Source organism: Dendropsophus ebraccatus, chromosome 5 (assembly GCF_027789765.1).
Source record: "Dendropsophus ebraccatus isolate aDenEbr1 chromosome 5, aDenEbr1.pat, whole genome shotgun sequence".
NCBI classification, from domain to species: domain Eukaryota; kingdom Metazoa; phylum Chordata; class Amphibia; order Anura; family Hylidae; genus Dendropsophus; species Dendropsophus ebraccatus.
This window is the reverse complement of record NC_091458.1, coordinates 111605948-111628156: the sequence shown is the minus strand read 5'-3', so window position 1 is coordinate 111628156 and position 22209 is coordinate 111605948. Positions and strand designations below refer to the sequence as shown.

Genomic DNA, 22209 nt, shown 5'->3' with positions numbered 1-22209 from the left:
GGAGGCCATGTCGCAATTACAAAGCTCCTGTGCTGCCAGAACAGTAGAAACCCCCGACAAGTGACCCCATTCTGGAAACTACACCCCATAAGGAATCTAACAAGGGGTGCAGTGAGCATATGGACCCCACTAGTGATGGGCACATGTGTAGGACATGTGCCGTGAAAATAAAAAATACCATTTTTTTCATTTTCACGTCCCAAATGTGGCCGTCACCAGGAGGCCATATCCCCACTGCCCCCCTTGTTAGATTCCTTATGGGGTGTAGTTTCCAGAATGGGGTCACTTGTGGGGGGTTTCTACTGTCCTGGCCGCACAGAGGCTTTGTAATTGCATCATGGCCTCCTCTAATGGGAATGGCAGCCATACCTATTTAGCTGGGGAAAAGGGACAATTCTAATTTATTTGGGGGTATTAGGGCAATTATTAGTTTATAAGGTTGGAAATGACAGGTGTCCATCAAACTCAACCTGTGTTGATCCAGAGGAAGGCAAAAACCCCTCGTGAGGCAGACGACAGTAGCCTCATCACAGGGGAAAAATTCCTTCCCGACTCCATAATGGCGATCAGAATAATCCCTGGATCAACGTGACCCCTGAAATAGGAATAAGGGACAGAATTTAGATAATGTAGAACCCCAATGACGTGTGGTACGCCTTGGAGCGATCCAGTATGCAGAGGCCGGGGGGATCAGGACAGGTGTCACACTGGTAAATGGTGTCCTTCCTGATCCCCCTGTTACCCCACACTCTGCACTTCTTCTGGGGTCTCCTGTTCTCCAGTGTGGGGGACGTCACCTGGAAAATGTTGTCCTGGTGCGATACGGGGTCCTTCATATCCAGAAGCGCTGGGTCCGCTCCATGGCTGCTAAATATTAGGGCCCTATTACTGCTTCTGATATGTTCGGATCGTGCCGCAAGCTACAGTAACTCGGGCAGCGAGGGACCGGAAGAGGGGGTGCTGGTATAAAGGTTATCCCCGTACGGGTGGTGGTGACCTTTATCCAGCAGTGGGAAGATCAGTTCCCGGACGATCTCCCCACTAACTCCGAGGATGGGGGGGGGAAGGGGGCATCTGGGGGCTGCATTCGAGTGTCCCTTCCTTCATACACTCTAAGGGTACGTGCACACTGCGGAATCGCGAAGGATAACCCTTTGTGCATTCCGCAGTTGGCACCCGCCGGCGGACTGATGCAGGCGCACGTCTCCGTCCGTGTCGTAGACTCCATTCTATGCACGGGCGGATTCCGCTCTGCGTCCAACGTGTTGATGGAATGACGGATAATGGAATCCGCCCATGCATAGGATAGAGTCTATGACACAGGCGGAGACGCGCCCCTGCATCAGTCCGCCGGCGGGTGCCAGCTGCGGAATGCACGAAGGGTTATCCTTCGCCATTCCGCAGTGTGCACGTACCCTAAATCTGTAAGTGTACCCTGAGGTACTCTCACAGAGTTTGTAGAATTTCACGCCATACCGTCATCTCTTATTGGGACGGTACTGGCGGAAAAGACGTGTCTGGGGGGCAGCGTACGCTACGCTACTCCCAGACACGTCACTGGATGATGAGGAGGATGAGGATGAATGGAGGAAAGAAGGATCCCCCCAATTTATCCTCACTGTCTGTTTCGGTGTCGGAGGCAATAATAATGTATGCGTCCGACACCGAAAACACCCTGGGGGCCATCTTTATATGGGGATTGGTATATGGGGTATGTAGTGGTGTAGTGTAAAACTTTATTCAATGTAGTGTGGTGTAATGTAGTGTTTTTTTACGTGTTTTTTACAGTAAGTATACAAAAAAAACCTACGCCAAAAATGGTGTTGCTGATGAATGCCGCACTTATGTTCGGCACTTATAAGCAGACCGTGGCAGTAGGATATAAAAAAAAAACACCCTACGCCAAAAAGGAGGAGTTGCTGATTAGCAGCGCACTTTCGTGCGATGCTGATCAACACTCAGCGGCGATAGGGTGCGGAAAATAGAAAAAAAAAAATTGGGAAAAAAATTTTTTTTTTTACTACATTCTGAACATCCCTGTAGTGGCTGATACGTGTATTACACTTATCAGCCGCTAGGGGGCAGCAGAGCGCAAGATCCGAAAATAGACGACGCTGGAGCCGGAAAAATACGAAAATAGACGACGCTGGAGCCGGAAAGAGACGATCGGGACTCACGGAAGAAGCCGAAGATGAAGAGGACGCCGGGAACCCGGAAGACGCCGATCAGGACCCCGGGACAGGTGAGTAATGTACAAATACCTGCTCCGGACCCCTCAGCTACCTAGCTGAGGGGTCCGGAGCAGGTATTTATTACTTGTGGGGACTTTGATCGCCGTGAACGGCCGGCCGGCTGGCCGGCCGTTCACGGCGATCGGGACGGTGGTACCGTGACCACCATTACTTTTTACAGTAATGGCGGTCGGTGCCGTCCTCGGACAGCACCGACCGCCATTTTTTTTCCGGGTCATCGGGCCACCGATGGCCCGGAAAGGTTCCGATCGCCGCTATGGGCTTATCAGCCAATAGCGGCGATCGTCGGCATGGGGGGGGTTAACAACCCTCCATGCCGACAGGGAGAGATGGCCTGCTATGTATTATAGCAGGCTATCTCCCCCGATCGGGACCCGGCCGGCCGCGGCGCCCGTTTAAAGGGATGACGTACCGGCACGTCATGGGTCCTTAAGTGACAGTGATCCATGACGTGCCGGTACGTCATGGGTCCTTAAGAGGTTAAGGACAATAACTGCATCACCCGCCGAACGGACCCAGGAAAGATCTTGGATTAAAAGCAGCTATCCGAAAGTACAAGCGGTTTGGGGAGGGCAGATTGTGGGTACAGAGTCGCTTTAAGCTCTATTTACTTCAGTGGAACTGAGCTTTAAAACAACACCAAAACTGATCAGAGAAACTTGTTTCTGGAAGAAAGCAGCCATGTTTTTTTTAGCCTAGAAGAAACCTTTAGGATGGAATATGGATCTATACAATACAGCATGTAAAGCTATACTAAGAAATTTATAAGGTTGCCCACCTAGTGCATCCTTATTTTATACAGAGAAAAGCTGAAATATTTATTACAAAGGTTTATTCCCTCAATAATGTTCATCCCAGCCAAAAATGCATGTTAGCTACGAGCAGGAGGGGATGAGTGGATGCCAGATGCCTCTGACAAGGTTTGTCTCTGGGGAAACAATAAAGACACAGATATCCAACCTGTTTTCTAAGACTATTTACCTCAAGCAAGGTCATGTAAAAATGACATATACTAAAATGTTGTTGGATCTCCCCAAAGCTATCAATATCTCATGACTATGGTTACCTTACAAAATCTGGTAACTATGTCAAAAACATCACACCTATTGTATAGAATTCATTTAGAATATGCTAAAATGCTGTTTTATTGACTAACAAATTGTATATGCGGCATATGCTATGGGTATATTATAGTTTTATCCAGCCAAATGTATTGTTTGAACATTGCATTGTTCAAGAGTTGTGAGAAATATATAGGGACATAGGGGGATGTTCATTAATGAGGTTTTCCACTTAAAACTATCTTGTCCCCTAGCCACAGGATAGGGGACAAGTAAGAGATCGCCGAGGGTCCAACCTCTGTTTGTTTTAAATACAACCTGCCTTTGTTTTGAATACAGTATTGAGTACGGCACAGGGCCAGAAAAAAGCAAAGTGACGTACACGGCCGTCTCCAGTGGCTCCATATAGAATTAATAGAGGCGCGAATCATAAGCAGTACTCACAGCTGTATTCAAAACAAAGTTTCCAGGGACCGATATGGAGATCACTGGGGGGTATGGAGGTCGAACCCCCGCAATCTCTTTTTTGTCCCCTAATCTGTGGATAGGGGACGAGTACATTTTAAGTTGGAATATTCCTTTAAGGTAATATATTATGATTGCAGAGTATTACGTCATCTCTAAATCTTGCTGTAACTAGATACGTCAATACATGTACCATTCTTTTATTGTTACTAAGTAACATCTTTCATGAGCAGCAGGGGGTGGTTTGCAGGATCACTGTATAGAATACATTCAATTAGAATCCTATTCGTCCACACTACCAGTGTAATGCATTTACATTTTTTTCCTTAAGGGCATTCTTCAACATCTTGACACCAATTTTCAAAGCCATGTATTTTTTTTCAGCAGCAGTAGATTTGCAGTAATGACATGAGCTATTGTTCAGGAAAAGATGTGGTGTGTTGAGATGTCCCCTTGATGTTTATCAAGTTCAACATTTATTTAAATAGCCTTTCTAAAAGCTAGTTAGTAAAATAAATACTACCCTCTATGCAATTGCTGCGTGTAGTGTTTAATAAAATGTTATGCCTGAGGAAGAGCAGAATGAATGTCAAGTTTTTCTTCAATGATTGTTAGAAAACGGTTTACTATAGTCCTATAACATAGCTAATTATATACCAAAATCCAGCCTGAATTACTGGAATTAGTGTGTAAACCCTCTGTGAGCTTTTTAATAGTCTTTTAAATTATATTGCCATATTACAAGATTCATCTACTAGTAAGGCATTGGCTCCTGTTCCTTTTGGTATAGTCTTTCCTTTTTATTTCTAAAGGGAGTTAAATTAAAACTGCCACAGCAGTGCCGACTTCAGCTTGTGTGCTTCACCCTTGACAAGAAGTTTAAAATAGAAGAACTACACAATTTATTGAACTGGTGTAAAGTGGAATTGTCTTAGTCGCTCCTAGCAACGGATCAGATTTCACCTTTCATTCTTTGATAAATAAAAGGTGGAATCTGTTTGGTTGCTAGGGGTAACTGGGCCAATTCTCCTTTACACCAGTTTGATAAATCTCTCCCAATGTGTATTGTCTACTGGTTCCCTCTCTTTATAGATGGCTTTAGACAACACATCATCTGATGTCACAGGAGACTTGGCTGGATCTTGTCTCTGAGCTCTAGCCCTGCCCTCTGAGTGATTTTATTACCTCTGACCAGCCCCTTCAGCCTATCACCATCACCATCCTCCTGAGATATATATATATATATATATATATATATATTCATACAGACACACACACACATATATATATATATATATATATATATATATATATCACTTTAATGGGAGACCTGACCCCCCGTTAAAACCCCCTATACTCACGTGATCCCGCCGGGTCCCGCTTCTTGAGCCGGTCGGGTCATGGAGATATCAGCTCCCGAAGCCCGGCGCGCACGCTGACAGGAAAGTCCGACGCTCATAGAGAATGAATGGGGAGTCCGATGCTCCAACATTCTCTATGGGCATCGGACTCTTCTGTCAGCGTGAGCGCCGAGCTTCGGGCGCTAAAATCTCCGTGACCCGACCAGATCAGGAAGCGGGACCCAGCGGGATCACGTGAGTATAGGGGGCTCTAATGGGGGTCGGGAGCCTGTCACTCTGGCACGGGGGGTGACAGGTCCTCTTTAAGTGTGAGTACAACATGCCGCCTTGCACTGAAGGAAGCAGCAGGTGCAGCAACCTATCTGATCGTGCAAAATCCTGTAGTAAAATAAGCATTCGGCTGGGAACTGGCAGGGTGGCAAATATACTGTGGGAGGGCTGTGAGGAAGAGCTGGAGAAAAGCAATATATTTTGGGAATTTTAGTACTGAGCAACTGCTTAACCAGGAAGTACAACCACAAAATACAAAACTAAAATAGATTTTTGGTGGTTTCAGAAATGGGGCTGACAAGCAAGCGATGTGATATGCTTCTGCAACATGTTTATTATTTTTAGCTGATGTCGGAGTACAAACTTGTTAGACAGGGAAATTAGCAATAATATGAAAACTGAACTGGAAAAAACACAAATGCAATAATAATAATAAACAGCAACACACCAATATGTATGTAAATATGTGTATTTAATATCTCTGTGCAAGCATACACACATATATACATGGCACTTAGGGAATTCATTAATACAAGGAGTGCAAAAGTAAGATGCATCTTTGGCTGTCTGTGTGCCACACACACTTCAAGCTGGCATACAGTAGATGTATAGCATAAATTATATTAAAAAGGTTATCTGGCAATAGCTCATTTTTTATATGTCGCTGCCATATGAGAAAACTTAATAAACATGTTATGTTTACCTCTCTGCGCCCCTCCTCCCCCCGGTGTCCTGTGTGGTGTCACCTGTGTCCTTCCCTGTCTGTATCCATCATTACTTCTGAGATGAACTTGCCCACTCAGCCAATCCCTGACTAAGGCAAGACAGTGCCATGGCCAGTAATTATTTGAGTGGGCTGTGACTCATGAGACGAGCTAAGTAAGTAATGGTGGCTAAAGACAGCAGGGAACATTGGCAACAATGCCCAAGATGCCAGGGGAGCACAGAGAGGTAAGCATTACCTCTGTTGTTTGTTATGTTTTCTTATATGGCAGCAACATATTAAACATGAGCTATCAACGGATAACACCTTTAAAAGTGTCAGGCCATGGGAGACCAATTCCCAATTTTTAAAAGTGGCAAGTATGGTACAAAAATCACAAACCATTGCACATTCTTGCACAAAAAATTGCTTTTGTATACCAAGGATTTGGTGTACATGCTAATGTATTATCGCCTATTTGAGGTCAGACATAGTTATTACAAAATGTTAGTAACACTACTCCTGAATATACTACTAAAAGACCATACATACTGTAGTTAAAAGAGGGGTATTTACATACTGTGACTGCAAGAGTAGGGGGGGGGGGGGGGTTCTAAGCTTCTCTCCTGCCCCTGCTAAGTGTTGATGGCTAAAATATTGTTTTATTGTATTTTTATTTTACTAAAGCTTTACATCCTCTGACTTCCAGCTGAAACCAGTCATTCTTCTACCATCAGTCAGCCAGTTTGGTCCTATAATATTTAATGTTGCTCAACTTAAGGTATATTAAATAGTACTGTAATTATCTATATCTCCAGGTTTACTGGGTAGACTTTGGTTCTTATATTTGAAGAATATAGAGTATGTTAGGAAATCTTTATGATCAAGTGGATAATATATGAATTTAATTTGAAATTTTCTATAATAGTAAATTAAGATGTAGAAATTAATAAGGAAGTTTGAATGGAAAATGTATGAATAATTCATCTGTAGAATATTTATAGTTCCACACCACTAATTGAAACATTTATTCAGTATGAAAATTTCATTTGAATATAAATAAGATGATGTCCCGTATATCCTCCTGTCAAATGCTGTTACCACAAAATCATAAAACCATAACCATAAAGCACACAAATTATTGTTCAATCTTTTATTTTCCCAATTAAAATAAGGCTGGAACTTATACTGCTATCTAGCATTGTCAAAAGTTCTCCAGGCAAAAAGCATTTCTCTCTGATTTTTCTTTTCCTTTTATTATTTTACATTAAGGCTTGTTCATTACTTTTAGGAAAACAGCTTATTTGGAAAATCACAGTAAAAATAGTGTATGGGTTTATAGCTGGATAGAGTTAAGTATATGGAGAGGATTCATATGAAATTCAATAGTTGCTTCCATTTGTGAAATTTTATAGTTATTTACTTATAGGTTAAGCAAATAATTTCATGAAACTTCTAGACTTTTACTAATGGATTCATAAACATGACTGTATTTAAACCTTTAAGATTAGTATATCTCTAACAATATTTGATGGTTAAATTTAATTGAAGAAACTGCTGTATGTGCTAATATAGTTTTGCATGTAATGAAAGGCTATGTCTCTCAGTAACAAAAACTGTAAACGGCTTTTGGCATATTTTGCTTTACTTTGTCACACCCCTCGCCATTCACTCAAGAGGTTGTCCAGTAAAAAGCTTTTAACATAGTGTGATCAAAACAATAAAGCCTGGACCTTTCTTGCTCCCCCACAGCCCCCAATATCCCAGAAGCCAGTCTCTGCCGCGCTTTACTATATTTTTCAGGGTCAGAATGAGACACTGCTCAGCCAATCATTGGCTGATCACCGCAGGGGATCAACTGTCAGTATAAAAGTCCTGTTGTAACTACCTGGAGTGGAGAATCCTCTGTTCCGGGTAGTTTAACCCATTACAGGCCACTGTTAAATCCATGACAGCGACATGTAATGGGTTTTGGTGAAGTAGATGCTTAATACTTAACAATCAGAAGTCTAGTGGCGAGGTCTTGGTTTACAGTCATCTCCATTGCAATTCTAGGGGCCTTCTAAAGGCCCCTGGGCCTACCATGGACGTGCCTCTACACGTGTGTAGATGTTTAGATGTCAGCATAATACAGTAGTAGTTCAGTGTATTGTAACAGTAATCAGATCACTGTTTTTTGTACACTAGTTTAAATAAAAAAAAAAAAGTGTGCAATAAAATAAATCCCTCCAAGTAATAAAATTACATCATATTATCCATACAAAATAATTGATTACATAAAACACAAACAACTATATGTTTGGTATTGCCATGTCCGTAATGACCCAACTATAAAACTTTACCAATATTTTTACTGCACAGTGCATGCTGTAAAAAAATAAATAAATAAAGCACCAGAATTGCTGTTTCCTGTATTGCTCTGTATGTAGTGGGGCTACAGAGTAGAATTTCCATTTTTGCAGATGACACTAAACTGGGTCTTTACCCAACCACCATAGGAGGATAATATAATGCTATAGAAGGATTTGGAGACTTGGGCAGCCTGAAGAGGGAGGTCATCACTAAGCAAGAGCTCTGGGTCACCATTGGCCAAGGGCACTCAGAAATGCCCCCCTCTTTGGCTGCCACCCATCAGTTTAGAGTGGGGATTTTCATCATTATCACAGAAATCTTTGCTTTTTCACAGTAAGGAGTGATGCGCAATGCACCACTTAGGGTACTATTACACGGAACGATAATCGGCTGAATTGGCCCGATTCGGCCGATTATCGCTCCATGTAATAAATGCAACGATCAGCCGATGACAACGATCATCGGCTGATCGTTGATATAGGTTAGACCCTATTTTCGTCGGGCGCCGACCACGCACCGATGCGTGGCCGGCGACTAACGATATACATTACCCATCCACGTTCAAGGGCTGTTCCTGCCGTCCGCTTCTCCCGGGGTCCCGCGCGCGCTCTAGCTTCACAGAGGCCTGTCAGCTGATAGGCCGCTCAGCCAATCACAGGCCGCGGCGGTCCCGGCCTGTGATTGGCTGAGCGGCCTACCAGCTGACAGGCCGCTGTGAAGCTAGAGCGCGCACGGGACCCCCGGAGAAGCGGACGGCAGGAGCAGCCCTGGAACGTGGATGGGTAATATATACCAGTTTAGCAAGGGCTGCAAGGACATCGGTAACGATGTCCTTGCAGCTCTTGTCAAACGATTATCGGGCCGTGTAATAGGCCCAGTAAACGAGCAACGATCTAGCAGATCGCTGCTCGTTTACAGGTATTATCGGGCCCTGCTCGGCCCGTGTAATACCACCCTTATTATTGATAGCCCGGAGGAGGTAAGTGGTGATGTTATTTAGAGCTAAGCGAATCACCCATCTAATTGAAGTGGCTGCCGACTGCCTTTCAACTCTGTTACGCTTCCTGGAGCTTCCCCTCAGTTGTTGTGAAAGCTGGATCCAGTCCTGGGAAACTGGGAGAAGTTGAAAGGCGGCAGGCTGATAAGCTGCTTACCAGGGATTTGTTTTGATTAATATATTGAAGTTAAAAAGGAATTTGCCTCCCTCTGATGGGGCAACTGGCATCTTCCTCATGAGGGTTTTCGTCTTCCTCTGGATTAACACAGTAGGGTTATACTAATTGGTTGAACTTGATGGTTTCTTTTTTTTCAACCTTATTAAAGGGGTTATCCAGCTCTACAAAAACATGGTCACTTTCTTCCAGATACAACACATAAAAGACTGCCTTGTGCCAATCCTCACTCTGGTATAAAGGGAGCTTGTTAATCCCTACTGCAGTCCAATAATCACATAATACCAGAAGTTCCATAAATTGCTGCTTTACTTTCCAATATAAATGATACAAAAATATTTTCATGTATTCACCACAAGTGCATTGTTCAGACAATACGTTACAGTCATGAAGCAGCACAGTCTTTTATCTCTCAGCCAAGCTTCTCATGGGACATCCAACCAAAGGTTAAAACAACAGTGACACTTTGCAAACCACACCTGAAGTGGAGACAAGAGTCGTGTTTTCTCTGGAAGAAAGTGGCCATGTTTTGTAGCACTGGATAACCCCTTTAACTGTATATCTATGTAACTATTCACTCACAACTCAGCAAATATGCAGCATTGTGCATTTTCATACATGCTGTATCAGTTGCAGTGATGCAGTGGATTTTTAACACAGATTTTATTCAATGCAGCATAACTCACCACTGCATCTACATGCAACACATGCAGACTTCACTGAGGATTTTGCTATGGATTTTAAGGCTTGTTTTGCATTCTGAGGCTGTGTTCACACTACGTATAGTTCAGTCAGTATATGTATATTTCAGTCAGTATTGCAACCAAAACCAGGAGTGGATTAAAAACACAGAAAGGATCTGTTCACACAATGTTGAAATTGAGTGGATGGCCGCCATTTAATTGCATATATTTGCTGTTATTTTAAAACAACGGCTGTTATATTGAAATAATGGCAGTTATTTACAGTTATATAGCGGCCATCCATTCAATTTCAACATTGTGTGAACAGATCCTGTCTGTGTTTTTAATCCATTCCTGGTTTTGGTTGCAATACTGACTGAAATATACTGACTGAAATATACGTAGTGTGAACGCAGCCTTAGGCTATGTTCATACTACATAAGGGAAGTAGCGCGTTCTGTGAATAAGCGGCCGGAGACTTGCGTAGTTTGCGTACAATGGAAAGTATACGATATACGGCTGCACAGTTCACACTACGTACGAACTTACGCCTGGATCGTACGCGGCGCCGTAAAAAATGAACCAGACCATTGTTTGAGGACGAAAATGCCGTAACTTACCCCCGTAGCGTAACATGCGGTCCCGTACGTAGTGGTGATTTCTTCATTTTGCAAGCTTTTTGTGCCGATCCAAAAGGTTCTGTGGGGTGCCCACTAGGCGAAGATTTCCAAGTAAAAGACCGCTGTCAGATCGCTACGTAGGGCGTAAGTAGACTATGGGCGTAAGTTCGCGGTCCGTACGTAGCCGGCCGCAACTTGCATAAATTCCCGGCCGGAGTTTAACACGTATATGTCCGGCACCGAAAATATGTAGCTGGACATATACGTAGTGTGAACATAGCCTTATTTTGTACCACAATCAAATTTAAGCAACCATACAGTCTATGGCTTTGCTGTATGACACCTAAATGACATTAATATTCTTATAAATTTGTGTAGAACTCACTGCATTATATTTAGTGTTTTCTGGTGTTTTAACCTGTTGCACCTTCTTAACTGTTTGACCTCTAGCTTGTATCGATATTTAATAGATGTTTAAAAAAGGGAGTTGCCTTAAGCAGTTAAAACAATTTTTTTTTTTCTAATTTGAGTTATTACAGTTATGTGAAGGTAAGGTTGGAGGACACATGGCAGAACAGATATAGTGACTCTTCATTATATGCAACCATGTAAATTGCAAACATCTTTGATGAGTAATATGTGATTTACCTTTAACTAAAAGAAAGAATCCCAAGGCTTTACATATTGTCATTTCTGCTTCACAGTTGAAAAAATTCAAAATCAATGGGAGGAAGTACAATGCCACCTTCAGAACAGAAGACAACAGCTGCAGGAAATGCTGAAGGATTCCACCCAGTGGCATGAGGCTCGTCACGAGGCAGAGCAGATGCTGGAGAAGGCAAAAGGACGTATTGAATCTTGGAAGGAGATATCCTATACGGTTGAATCATTGAAAAAACAAAATTCTGATCTTAAGGTCTGTACTAGAGATCTTTAATGTCTTTACACTTGAGTGTTTATGAACGTTGCATCCATCTACTGATACGGAACAATTGTAACAAATAGAATTCAGATGCTAATTTTTTTTATTAAATATATGTAATTATAGTAGAATATATATAATAGTGCGTTTACACAGAGAGATTTATCTGATAGACTCTTGAAGCCAAAGCCAGGAATGGATTTGAGCAGAGGATAAATCTCATTCCTGCCTTTATGACCTGCTCCATGTTTATAGTCTGTTCCTGGCTTTGGCTTCAAGAATCTGTCAGATAAATCTTTCCGTGTAAACGCACTATAAGATATTGATATAGACAAACATAGAGGTGTAGATGGGGTGAGGGGCACAGATAAGTTCAAAGGAGTGGGAATGCTGACCCAACCAGTGGGAAAGAATTACTGCGCTAAGGCTAAATTCACATGTACCGTATCGGAGTGGATTTCACACGTTGAGTTTTGCAGTGAAATCCGCAGCGATACCCATTTCTATTGACATTCTTCCATTTTCATTCTGCTGCTAGGATGTATCATACCTTAGACTTTGTAAACATTAACTACTTCACTCCCAACACCTTGCTTAACTGCATTTCACCTGCATGCTCCCCCATGCTTTTCTGGGTTCCTGCTCACTGTGGCAGGGCAGCATAGTGATTGGCTGAGAGGGCTGCGGAGACCCAGAGAAGCATGCAGCAGTGCACTGTTGGAACGTGGACAGGTATGCTAGTCTATAGCCGAGCTGTGATTGATTACAGGATTACAGTCACACTAATGCAAAGAACTGCTCCCCAACACACAGAAAACATTTGCCAAATTACAAAAAAAACTGCAAATTCCTGCAGTCCTGTAGCAGCCACCCACTACACAGAACACTGTAGTCTATTGAAGAAATCAGCTGACTCCTGGGGCAGATTGCTAGAACTTGGAGGTGTGTAAAGGCCCTATTCCACGAAACGATTATCGTTCGTATTCTGCCGATATCGGCTGCTACGGATGATAATCGTCCGGTGGAATAGAGTGCAACGATCAGCCGACATTGTTCATGTTGAACATGTTGAAAAACATGCGGCTTATATAGCAGCGATCTGCTGCCGTCGCTCCGTTGAATAGGAGCGTCGGCAGCAGATGCTGCTATATCCTATGGGCTGCCCGGACGATCTAGCGATCCCCCGCAGCTCCCCGCCGCCCCTCCCGCACTCACCCGCTCGCTGCCGCCGCGCTGAGTGGCGGCGGCAGCGAGCGGGGAACGAGGAGCAAACGAGCGCTGAGAGCGCTCGTTTGCTCCTCTGACGACCAGTGGAATAGGGGCATAAGGGCCTTATTCCACCGGACGATTATCGTTCAGATTATCGTTAAATCGTTCGAATCTAAACGATAATCGTTTGGTTGAAATGCAGTTAACGATTAACGAACGAACGAGAAATTGTTGATCGCTTTATAAGACCTGGACCTATTTTTATCGCTGCTCGTTCGCAAAACGTTCGCAAATCGTTCGCATTGAATAAGACATCGTTCGGTCATTTGCAATAGATACGAACGCAATAGCGAATAAATAACGAAGAAAAACGAAATAACAAAGAAAAAATGGAAATCAGTGAACGTTTTCAGGTCTTTCGCAATAGAGGTCGTTTGAGATCATTAATCGTTAACGATTATGCAAACGATAATCGTCCGGTGGAATAGGGCCCTAAGTCTACTGTGTTATTTTGCAGACTAGGCAACCTTATTTGTGGTGGCTTTTGCAGGCTCAGATGAGTCAAATGATTTTGCTAACTGAAAACAACACTAGAGCACTTCTAACATATGCACAGTCCACTAATGTGCATGAATTTGAAGATATGATCTGTGATTTATGTTGATGCTGATAGTAGTTATGAAGGGCTAGTTCTTCTGTGTGCTGGCTGGGCCTTAAGGTGCACCACAGCCAGTTAAACTGACTTGTCATGGTCACTGTTGAACTTGAAGGCTTCTGCAGGGCAGCCTGCTCTCCAATGTGTCTGCATCTCTCTCTCTCTTGGGGGGAGGGGGTAGCGGTGATGTAGAGGGTTTAAGTGGGCTGCACCAATGTTGATGCCAATGGTGTCAGTGGCAAGGACTCTTTCTGCAACCAAATGTGTTACTATAAGTGGGGCACTACCATCCTAAAGTCCCCTTCCTGAGGAGACTAAGCTTTTTTCCATTTTGCTTCGAAGCTTTCTACATGGTATCTAGGCCATGCCAGAAACCAAATAAATGAGTCCTGGGTAGGTCTAAGGCTGCATTCACACATTACGTGTTTCGCATGGAACATGGAATGCCTGTAACGGACTTCTCCGCCTGCCCGGGCAGCATCTGTAATTAGATGCTGGGAGCGAGGGAACTGTACAGATATGCGCCGCGCTGTAATGACAGAGCCACAGGGCTGCTTCATTACAGCGCGGTGCATATCTGTACAGTTCCCCCGCTCCCAACATCTAATTACAGATGCTGCCCGGGCAGGGGGAGAAGTCTGTTATAGGCATTCCATGTTCCATGCGGAACATGGAACATGTGAATGCAGCCTAAGGGTTCTTGTATAACTTCGCACAGAGTCAAAGAAATACGACACAGAGGGCCAAGTTATCTCTGCTGCCGACAGATATACTCCAGCATGTCTAGTCAGGTTCTGGACTATGGGTTTCCACCAACAGTAGCCTTTGCTTTCCCTGTCCGTAGAAAGGCCGCTGATAAATTCTATATAGGGTTTTTATATAGTGCTTACTGTCATAGTGCCGCTTACCAACTGGAAGCTTCTACACCTAAAGCTGCATTCTCACGTTCCGTGTTCCTCACAGAACACGGACGTGGAATGCTTGTCATCTCTAATTAGATGCTGGGAACTGTACGCATATATGCCGCACTGTAATGAATCAGTCGCGCAACGCTTTCATTACAGCACGGCGCATATCTGTACAGTTCCTCCGCTCTCAGCATCTTATCACAGATGCTTCCTGGGCGGGGGAGAGTCCTTCACAGGCATTCCACGTCCTTGTTCCGGAGGAATACGGACTGTGAGAATACAGCCTAACTGTAACAGTACACTCAGGAGACTGTGGGTGGCACTGCTGCCTAACAACTAGGTGTAGGTGTATGTGAGACAGTGTGTAACCCATTCTCTGCCTGTAAGTAACAGAGAATACCTAGTATAACTCACATAATGAAATATTATTACATTAAATACATAAACAGCACAATATATATGTCGTGCTGTGAGGACTTCTACCTGACGAGGGAATGGATACTATCTAGTATAAAAATAGTGAGGAAAATCAGAGTGCATTGCTTGGCCTTTGCATCCACAGGCTAATGGAACAATACATATATAGAAAATAGCAGGCTCTCAAGGAGATCCTTCCTGATGTGTAAATAAGTGTATAGGTAGTTTGAAAGGCAAATAACACTGTATGGATATGTTCACATTTTTCTTTCCGTTTCCGTTTTTTAGTTTTTAAAATTATGTCTGTTACATTATTCTACTTCAGGCCCTTTTTGGGTGTAGTTCCTTTTTGAAGGTCCATTGAATTTAATAGTAAAGATGGTGAAAAAAAAAAATGTGTGTGAACAACTAAAAACAACGTTTGTTGTTTGCAAAAAAAAAAAACATCAATAATTGTCATGAACATTACTACACTGTGTGCATTGGGTGGCCGTCATTCCATTCACTTTAATGCATTGTATTTTTTTCAATTAAAATGCAGTAATAACAGATGTTATTTTAAAAATAAGCAGGCACCTTTTCTATTTATTTTTTTTTTTTACTTAGTGTGAATATAACCTATGGGTGAGAAGATATAATATAATGGTTGATGCAGCAATAAAAAATAAAATAGAGTAGATGAAGAACAAGAAAATGCTGCGGCACTCACAGACTAAATGCAAATCCTTGTTTATTCCATCACATGGCTGAGGCTACTAACAGGTAAGGCTACGATTCACGCTCTCAGCGCTTCCTCTCAGCCAGCGCCAAGAGCGTGAAACGATCGTAGCCTTACCTGTTTGTAGCCTCAACCATGTGATGGAAGAAATATGGATTTGCTTTTAGTCTGTGAGTGCCGCGGCATTTTCTTGTTCTTCATCTACTCCATGCGAATACTGCTTTTGGGAGCTGCAGAGGACCGCACATGTTGAGAAGGCTAGGTGAGAGCTGGTATTAATTATTACCATGTGTTTCCAGAGTTAATAGTGCCAGGACGACTCTTTCTTGCATAATAAAAAATTAAATAATGAAATAAATAAAAATTGAGAACTTCAATTATTGCATCCCAAGTCTGTTCCAGGTAAAATGCTTCCGCAATCTGTCATTGCATCATCAATTGCAGCATTTGCCTGCTTGTAACTTCAGTTAGTTTTGTACTGCATCAATGTCAACATTTTGTCCTTGGTAGTCAAAGAAATGTACCACCAGAGTAACCATATTAGTATTAAGCCTAGGTAAGACCAAAGTAAGTTGAAATGACATATAATAAATTATGATCCTAATCCTATGTATTAGTAACTTAAAGTTTATTTTAGTCACTGAAAATAGGACGCGCAGCTAGGTTCCTTTGCACTATTTGTTTTCTGTGGTTTCTCCTAAGTACTATATATTAATGGGGATGACAGATTTCATTGTAAAATAAAAATAAATAAAAATTAAACAACAGCATCTCTTCAGTTGGAGATTCTGCTGCGCTTGTTCTTCTGTCGACATGTTATTCCATTTGGGCAATTTAGTGATGATGAGCCTCTGCAGTGCTTACATGGTATATTTTTTAATTATGACCCTAATTACCATAATTTGTCCTCCTTAAACCTGTTACTGTAAGTTAATCTCCATTGGGAAAGGGGTAGACATTAGAATAAATGATCTCCATGAGAAGAGTGATACATTTTCTCCAGTATCAAGCAATTAAAACCTAAAATAAGACATGCAATATTATACAGGTAATGTGTGAGCTGGTTATGTCAGTAGTAGCACTTGTGTTCGGAGATTCCTGTGCAGCACTAACTGCTTGCAGAGATCTCAGAGCAGGCTTATTTTATTTCTCCAAATTCTTAACAGGTTGGTTACATAGTCATTATTTCAGCTTTGTCACATTTATAAAAAGGGAATAAGAAATGTACCGTGTGACTTCTAGATTTTTAGCAAGTGATAAATGCTTGAGAGGGGGGAGGGGTCTGCAGGCAAATTGGATGATGATGATGATAAGAGATGAGGGAATCTACAGTAGGAACAAAGTGAAGTGCTTTATTCCTATCTGCATTCTGCTTGTTAGGCTGCCGGCTTTGAAGTCTGTTCCGCTCCATGCCGCTCCTCTCTGGGTGCTGAGGAAAGATGGGAAGCTTCTCCTAGTTTCCCAGGACTGGATCCATCTTTTCCAAGCACCTGGGGAGGAGCGGCACAGAACGGAGTAGACTTCAAAGCCGGCAGCCTTACAAACAGAATGCAGATAGGAACTAAGCGACTCGCTTCCTTCCTACTGCAGATTCGCTCATCTCTGATGATACTTATACTGTATTGCTATATTTTCCTCAGTGTCATGTGCACTATAACATTCTGTAAGTTGCATGTTTTTACAATCTTTTGTTGAACTGGATTTTTATAGGTCACATCATACATATTACATATTGCATTGTGCTGCCATGGACGGAAAGCATAGATTCATCTTTGTAGAGCATTGTAAGGTTTACAGTTAACCTCTTCAAACCATCAGAATGCAGCAATTTTAGGCTATGTTCACTTAACATCTTTTCTGCTCTCTTTAAAATGACGTCCGTTATTTTAAGTCTAAAATAACAGCAATGACAGCTGTTGGTACATTATTATGGAATAATTGCACTTTGGGTGTGGCTTAATTAAGAAAAGTCCATTGAATTTAATAGTAAAAACGAAGAAAGAACGGTGACAAAAGAAAAACTGCTTGTGAACAACTAATAAAAAACGTCCGCTGTTTGCAAAAGACGTCCAAAAATAATGAACATGAACATTATTTTGATATAATGTCCGTTATTCAATACATTGTGTGCAGTGGAAATCCGTCTTTCCATTGACTTCAATGCATTGCCATTGCAGTCAGTTAAATCGCGACAAAAACGGATGTTATTTTAAATTGCAAAAGCGTCCGCCTTTTCTCTATATCTGATGTTGTGTGAACATAGATCTTTTTTTATTTCACTATCAATATAACTGTGTGATGTGTTTTGTGCATTTTCCGATGTCACCCCCATTTTAGTACATACAATTTTATTATAAAACGTACTTAAAATGTGGGGAGAAGGGAGTGTAAAAAATTATTTGGCCATAGTTTTCTGAGATTATTTTTACACAGTTCCCCAATTGGTATAAAGAAGAGATTCGCTCCCTTGCTGGCCACCCAATCTAACTGATTACAGGAGCCAAGCTCCATAGATGGCTTATAATGGCTCCTGTAATGAGTTGTATCAGATGGCCACCTTGCTATAACTAAGGATCACAACGGGTCTCAGGACTGGGGCCCAGTGTAATCTAAACTTAGTTTTTTCCACAGATGACACTAACACTTTAACATTATTGTTCAGCCAGGTTGAATGTGTGTGATTAGGAAGAAGTCACTAAACATCCCTGTCAGGTCTGTGCAGACCATGAGCTAGCATGGAATGGTGGGGCATTTATCTCTAAAGCCTGCAGAATTGTGAACGCAGCTCTGGTCTATTATACTGAATGTACATAAAATAAGTACATGTTGCATAAAGCAGCCACCTGTAAGGTAATACACTTAGGGTTCCTTTACACAGAGATTTATCTGACAGATAAGATGAAGAGGAGAAATCTCAGTCTTTCCTTTATGACCTGTTCTCTGTTTAGTCTGTTCCTGGCTTTGGCTTACAAAATCTACCAGATAAATCTTTCTATGTAAAGGCACCCTAACACTACTTCAACACACAAAGAAATCATTAGCAAGTGGCACTACTTCTAGCAAAATTCTGATGATGTGAATAGTGACCAAGAAATATAATGTGGAGCAGCTGATATAATCCAATAGTGCTCAGCTGAACATGAATATGTGCCTTTAGTAGAGCATGAATACAGCAGCACTCACCGGTAAAGCAATCTTCTGTTATTCAGCTCAAGCCATGAAGCCCTTATTACAGGGGGCGACGGAGAGGAGCAAACAAGGGCTGTCAGTGCTCACTTGCTCCTTGTTCCCCGCTTGCTGCCAGAACTATTGCACGTGTCGGCAGGGAGCGGGGGAGTGCAGGGGGGCTGTGGGGAGCTTTCAAAATCACTTATAATGAGGGTTGCGGTGGTCACAAATGTGACCATGCTCAAATCCTGGGGCCCCATAGATCCTCGCTACATGACTGCAGTTAGACCTGGTAGTGGGTTTAGTATCAGTGTAGGGGGCAATCACCCCCTCTTCTTGCCTTCATGTAGTTAGTTGTAGTGCTGCTTATAATGACAGTAGACCAGTGGACAGCTATGTCTTAGGTGGAACAGCAGAGTGATTGGTAGTCCGTATTCACAGTTGTGTTTACTCATTATAGTGTGGGCCACAAGTCTAACAGTATTGAGGGAGGGTTGTGAAAAATGACCCTGGGACCCCAGTATGCTGAAAAACGTGCCTATAGGGGTTTGTAAGGAGTAGATGGAAGCTGGTGTGATTTTTCTTGGTAATATGATTTATTAGTAATAATAATACCCCTAGGGATCCTGTCATATTGAACTACTTTTTCTGTCTGAAGTTTACAGAAGGTATGTAAATATTTCTAAACAATAATAATAATAAGAAGAATATTGCTAAATTGCAATACCTAGTGCCCTATTCTGTTAAAAATAATGCATAAATGAGATGTAATTTATCAGCACAGAGGATGCATTGCACAAAATGACTAAAATGATTGTTGACTCATAATGGAGTGGAAATCCAGCTGTGATCTAATGAATAATTTGGACGTGATTAAGTGATAGTCTCAGGTCGTTCTAACCAATATATAATATATGAACTTCAATGTGTGTACATTATTTAATGCCTGATTTACAATTGCTTTGTCACCTTTAGGCATCGTTTCAAGTGGGAAAAACCAAATGCTGTAAAAGTGTGCGCAGTTTCCATGGCCAACCAGCAGATGGCAGTGATTACATAACATTCTTCATGCTAGCCAGGACAATAATAAATTGAATGTGCTAGTATATACTGCTGTCATGCGTTTCAACAATAGCTGCAATCAATATACAAAATTATGAATAATATACAATATAAGCAATCTTTCTTGTTTTATTACAACTAGCATGAATTATAAACAACATTTCAGAATAGTTTTTCAGCCTCTTTGCACAGACTTTGCTTTATAACCTTCAAGATAATGTAATCTACTTGAACTAAAGCATCCAGATATACTTATTGATGCTTGGCTAATAAAAACCTAGTAGGACATGAATTTTCCGATCCCACTTTTCCATCATACCTAACTGGACAACATATATTTCCTTATGCAGCAATTTTCCAAGGAACTTCGACAGTGGCAGATAAATGTGGATGTAGCAAATGATTTGGCCTTAAAGCTTCTGCGGGATTATTCCTCTGATGACACCAGGAAGGTGGAGCTGATGAAAGAGAATATCAACATGACCTGGGTAAAAATAAACAAAAGGTACGGCATATCTTCTCTGTATACTGTGACTTGATATTTCATCACTATGTGCTGTGATACCACTATGCGAGGGATAAAAGGCAAACCAACAGAAGATCTGACATTGTCACTTATCATTTACATAACGCCTCCTTGAAGACGTTTCTTAACTGACCTGGTAACGCTTTTACTAAGATTAATAACATATCACCTGAACATGACCGCAATGACGTATTCAAGGGCTAATTTCGTTATCATATCATGGTTGACTTTTTGGATTCTCAGTAGACTTCGTTTTCCAATATTAATACCTTAATTGTTTTCTCTCTCTCTCTCTCTCTCTCTCTCTCTCTATATATATATATATATATATATATAAAACACAATATATGGGACTGCATGCATTTAGCTGTAAATTATTGTCAATTTAAGTTATGAGAAATTATAAGCATGTATGCAAAATAAGGATATAAGGATTCTGCTTTTTTTTTTTTATAAAAGTTATCTTCTTTAATTTGACAACCATGTTACTATAGCTACATGCTAATTAGTCTAAATACAGATAATGGCCCAGACTGATTGATCAGTGTGATTTGTGATCATAGCAACCAATCACAGCTCAGTTGTCATATCTTAGTGAGCCCAAAGGGTATGTTCACACTGAGTAAAATAGGCGTAAGGCTACGTTCACACAGAGCAAAAGGGGCGAGGAAATATTTCCGCCTGAAATCAACTGACGCTGAATTCCGAGCAGAATGTAAGCAGAATCCCTGCGTATTCCGCTAGGAAAGTGTTCAGCTCGTAATCAGCTCTTGACAAATTCAGCGCGGAATACTCGAGGAATCCGCGCTGAATCCGCATGCATTCAGCGCTGAAATTCAGCGATTATTTGGCGAGTAAGGCCCCGTTCCCACTGAGCAAAGGTAGCGGAATTCCACGATGGAATTGTCCGCCACGGAATGCCGTTAGCCTCCCGCTCATAATGGGAGTCTATGGGAGGCGCGCTCCTGCTCTGTACACGCTGAAGAATGAACATTTTCATTCTTCAGCGCGGACAGGGCAGGAGCGCGCGCCTCCCATAGACTCCCATTATGAGCGGGAGGCTAACGGCATTCCGCGGCGGACAATTCCGTTGCGGAATTCCGCTACCTTTGCTCAGTGGGAACGGGGCCTAAACTAGACTATACCAGAATATATACTAGAATCCTCCTCCCCCCCTTTTTTTCCCCATTTCCGCAATGATTCAGCGTGTAATTTCCGCTTGTATTCCGCGCTGAAACAGAAAATCAGAGCCCCATTGGTTTGTATAGGCTTCTGCTAGCGGAAGAATGAACATGTTCATTCTTCTGGCGGAAAGCGGATTAGTTCAGTGTGGAAATTCCACCGTGTGAACTGCAGAGCAGAATTTCCATTCGACACAATGGAAATTAGCTCCGCACCTATTTTAATGGCTGAAATTTCAGCGCTGATTCAGCGCAGAAATTCAGCTGCTTTTGCTCTGTGTGAACGAGCCCTAACTCTGCAGTGAAATTACGCCATGTCATCTCAATGGGAGAGTGCCCGCTCCTCCGCAGCCGCCGCTGCTGACATGTCACTTCTTTGAGCGGAAAGCGGCAGCTGCGGAGGAGCACGCGCTCTCCAATTGAAGTGATATGACACACTGAGGCAGGCGTAATTCCTGCAGCGGAATTATGCCTATTTTACTCAGTGTGAACATACCCTTATAA

The 22209-nt window shown here is 42.2% G+C and overlaps 1 protein-coding gene across 12 annotated transcripts in view; it reads left to right on the top strand.

The window, feature by feature from the left end:
- DMD (dystrophin) overlaps positions 1-22209 on the top strand; it is a 1858252-nt gene that overhangs the window by 1299224 nt on the left and 536819 nt on the right. For all 12 annotated transcript variants that reach the window (XM_069970999.1, XM_069971008.1, XM_069971005.1 and 9 more), the window contains 2 exons: positions 11644-11855; positions 20349-20503. In XM_069970999.1, coding sequence (XP_069827100.1) covers positions 11644-11855; positions 20349-20503 — 367 coding nt within the window. The remainder of the gene's footprint in view (positions 1-11643; positions 11856-20348; positions 20504-22209) is intronic.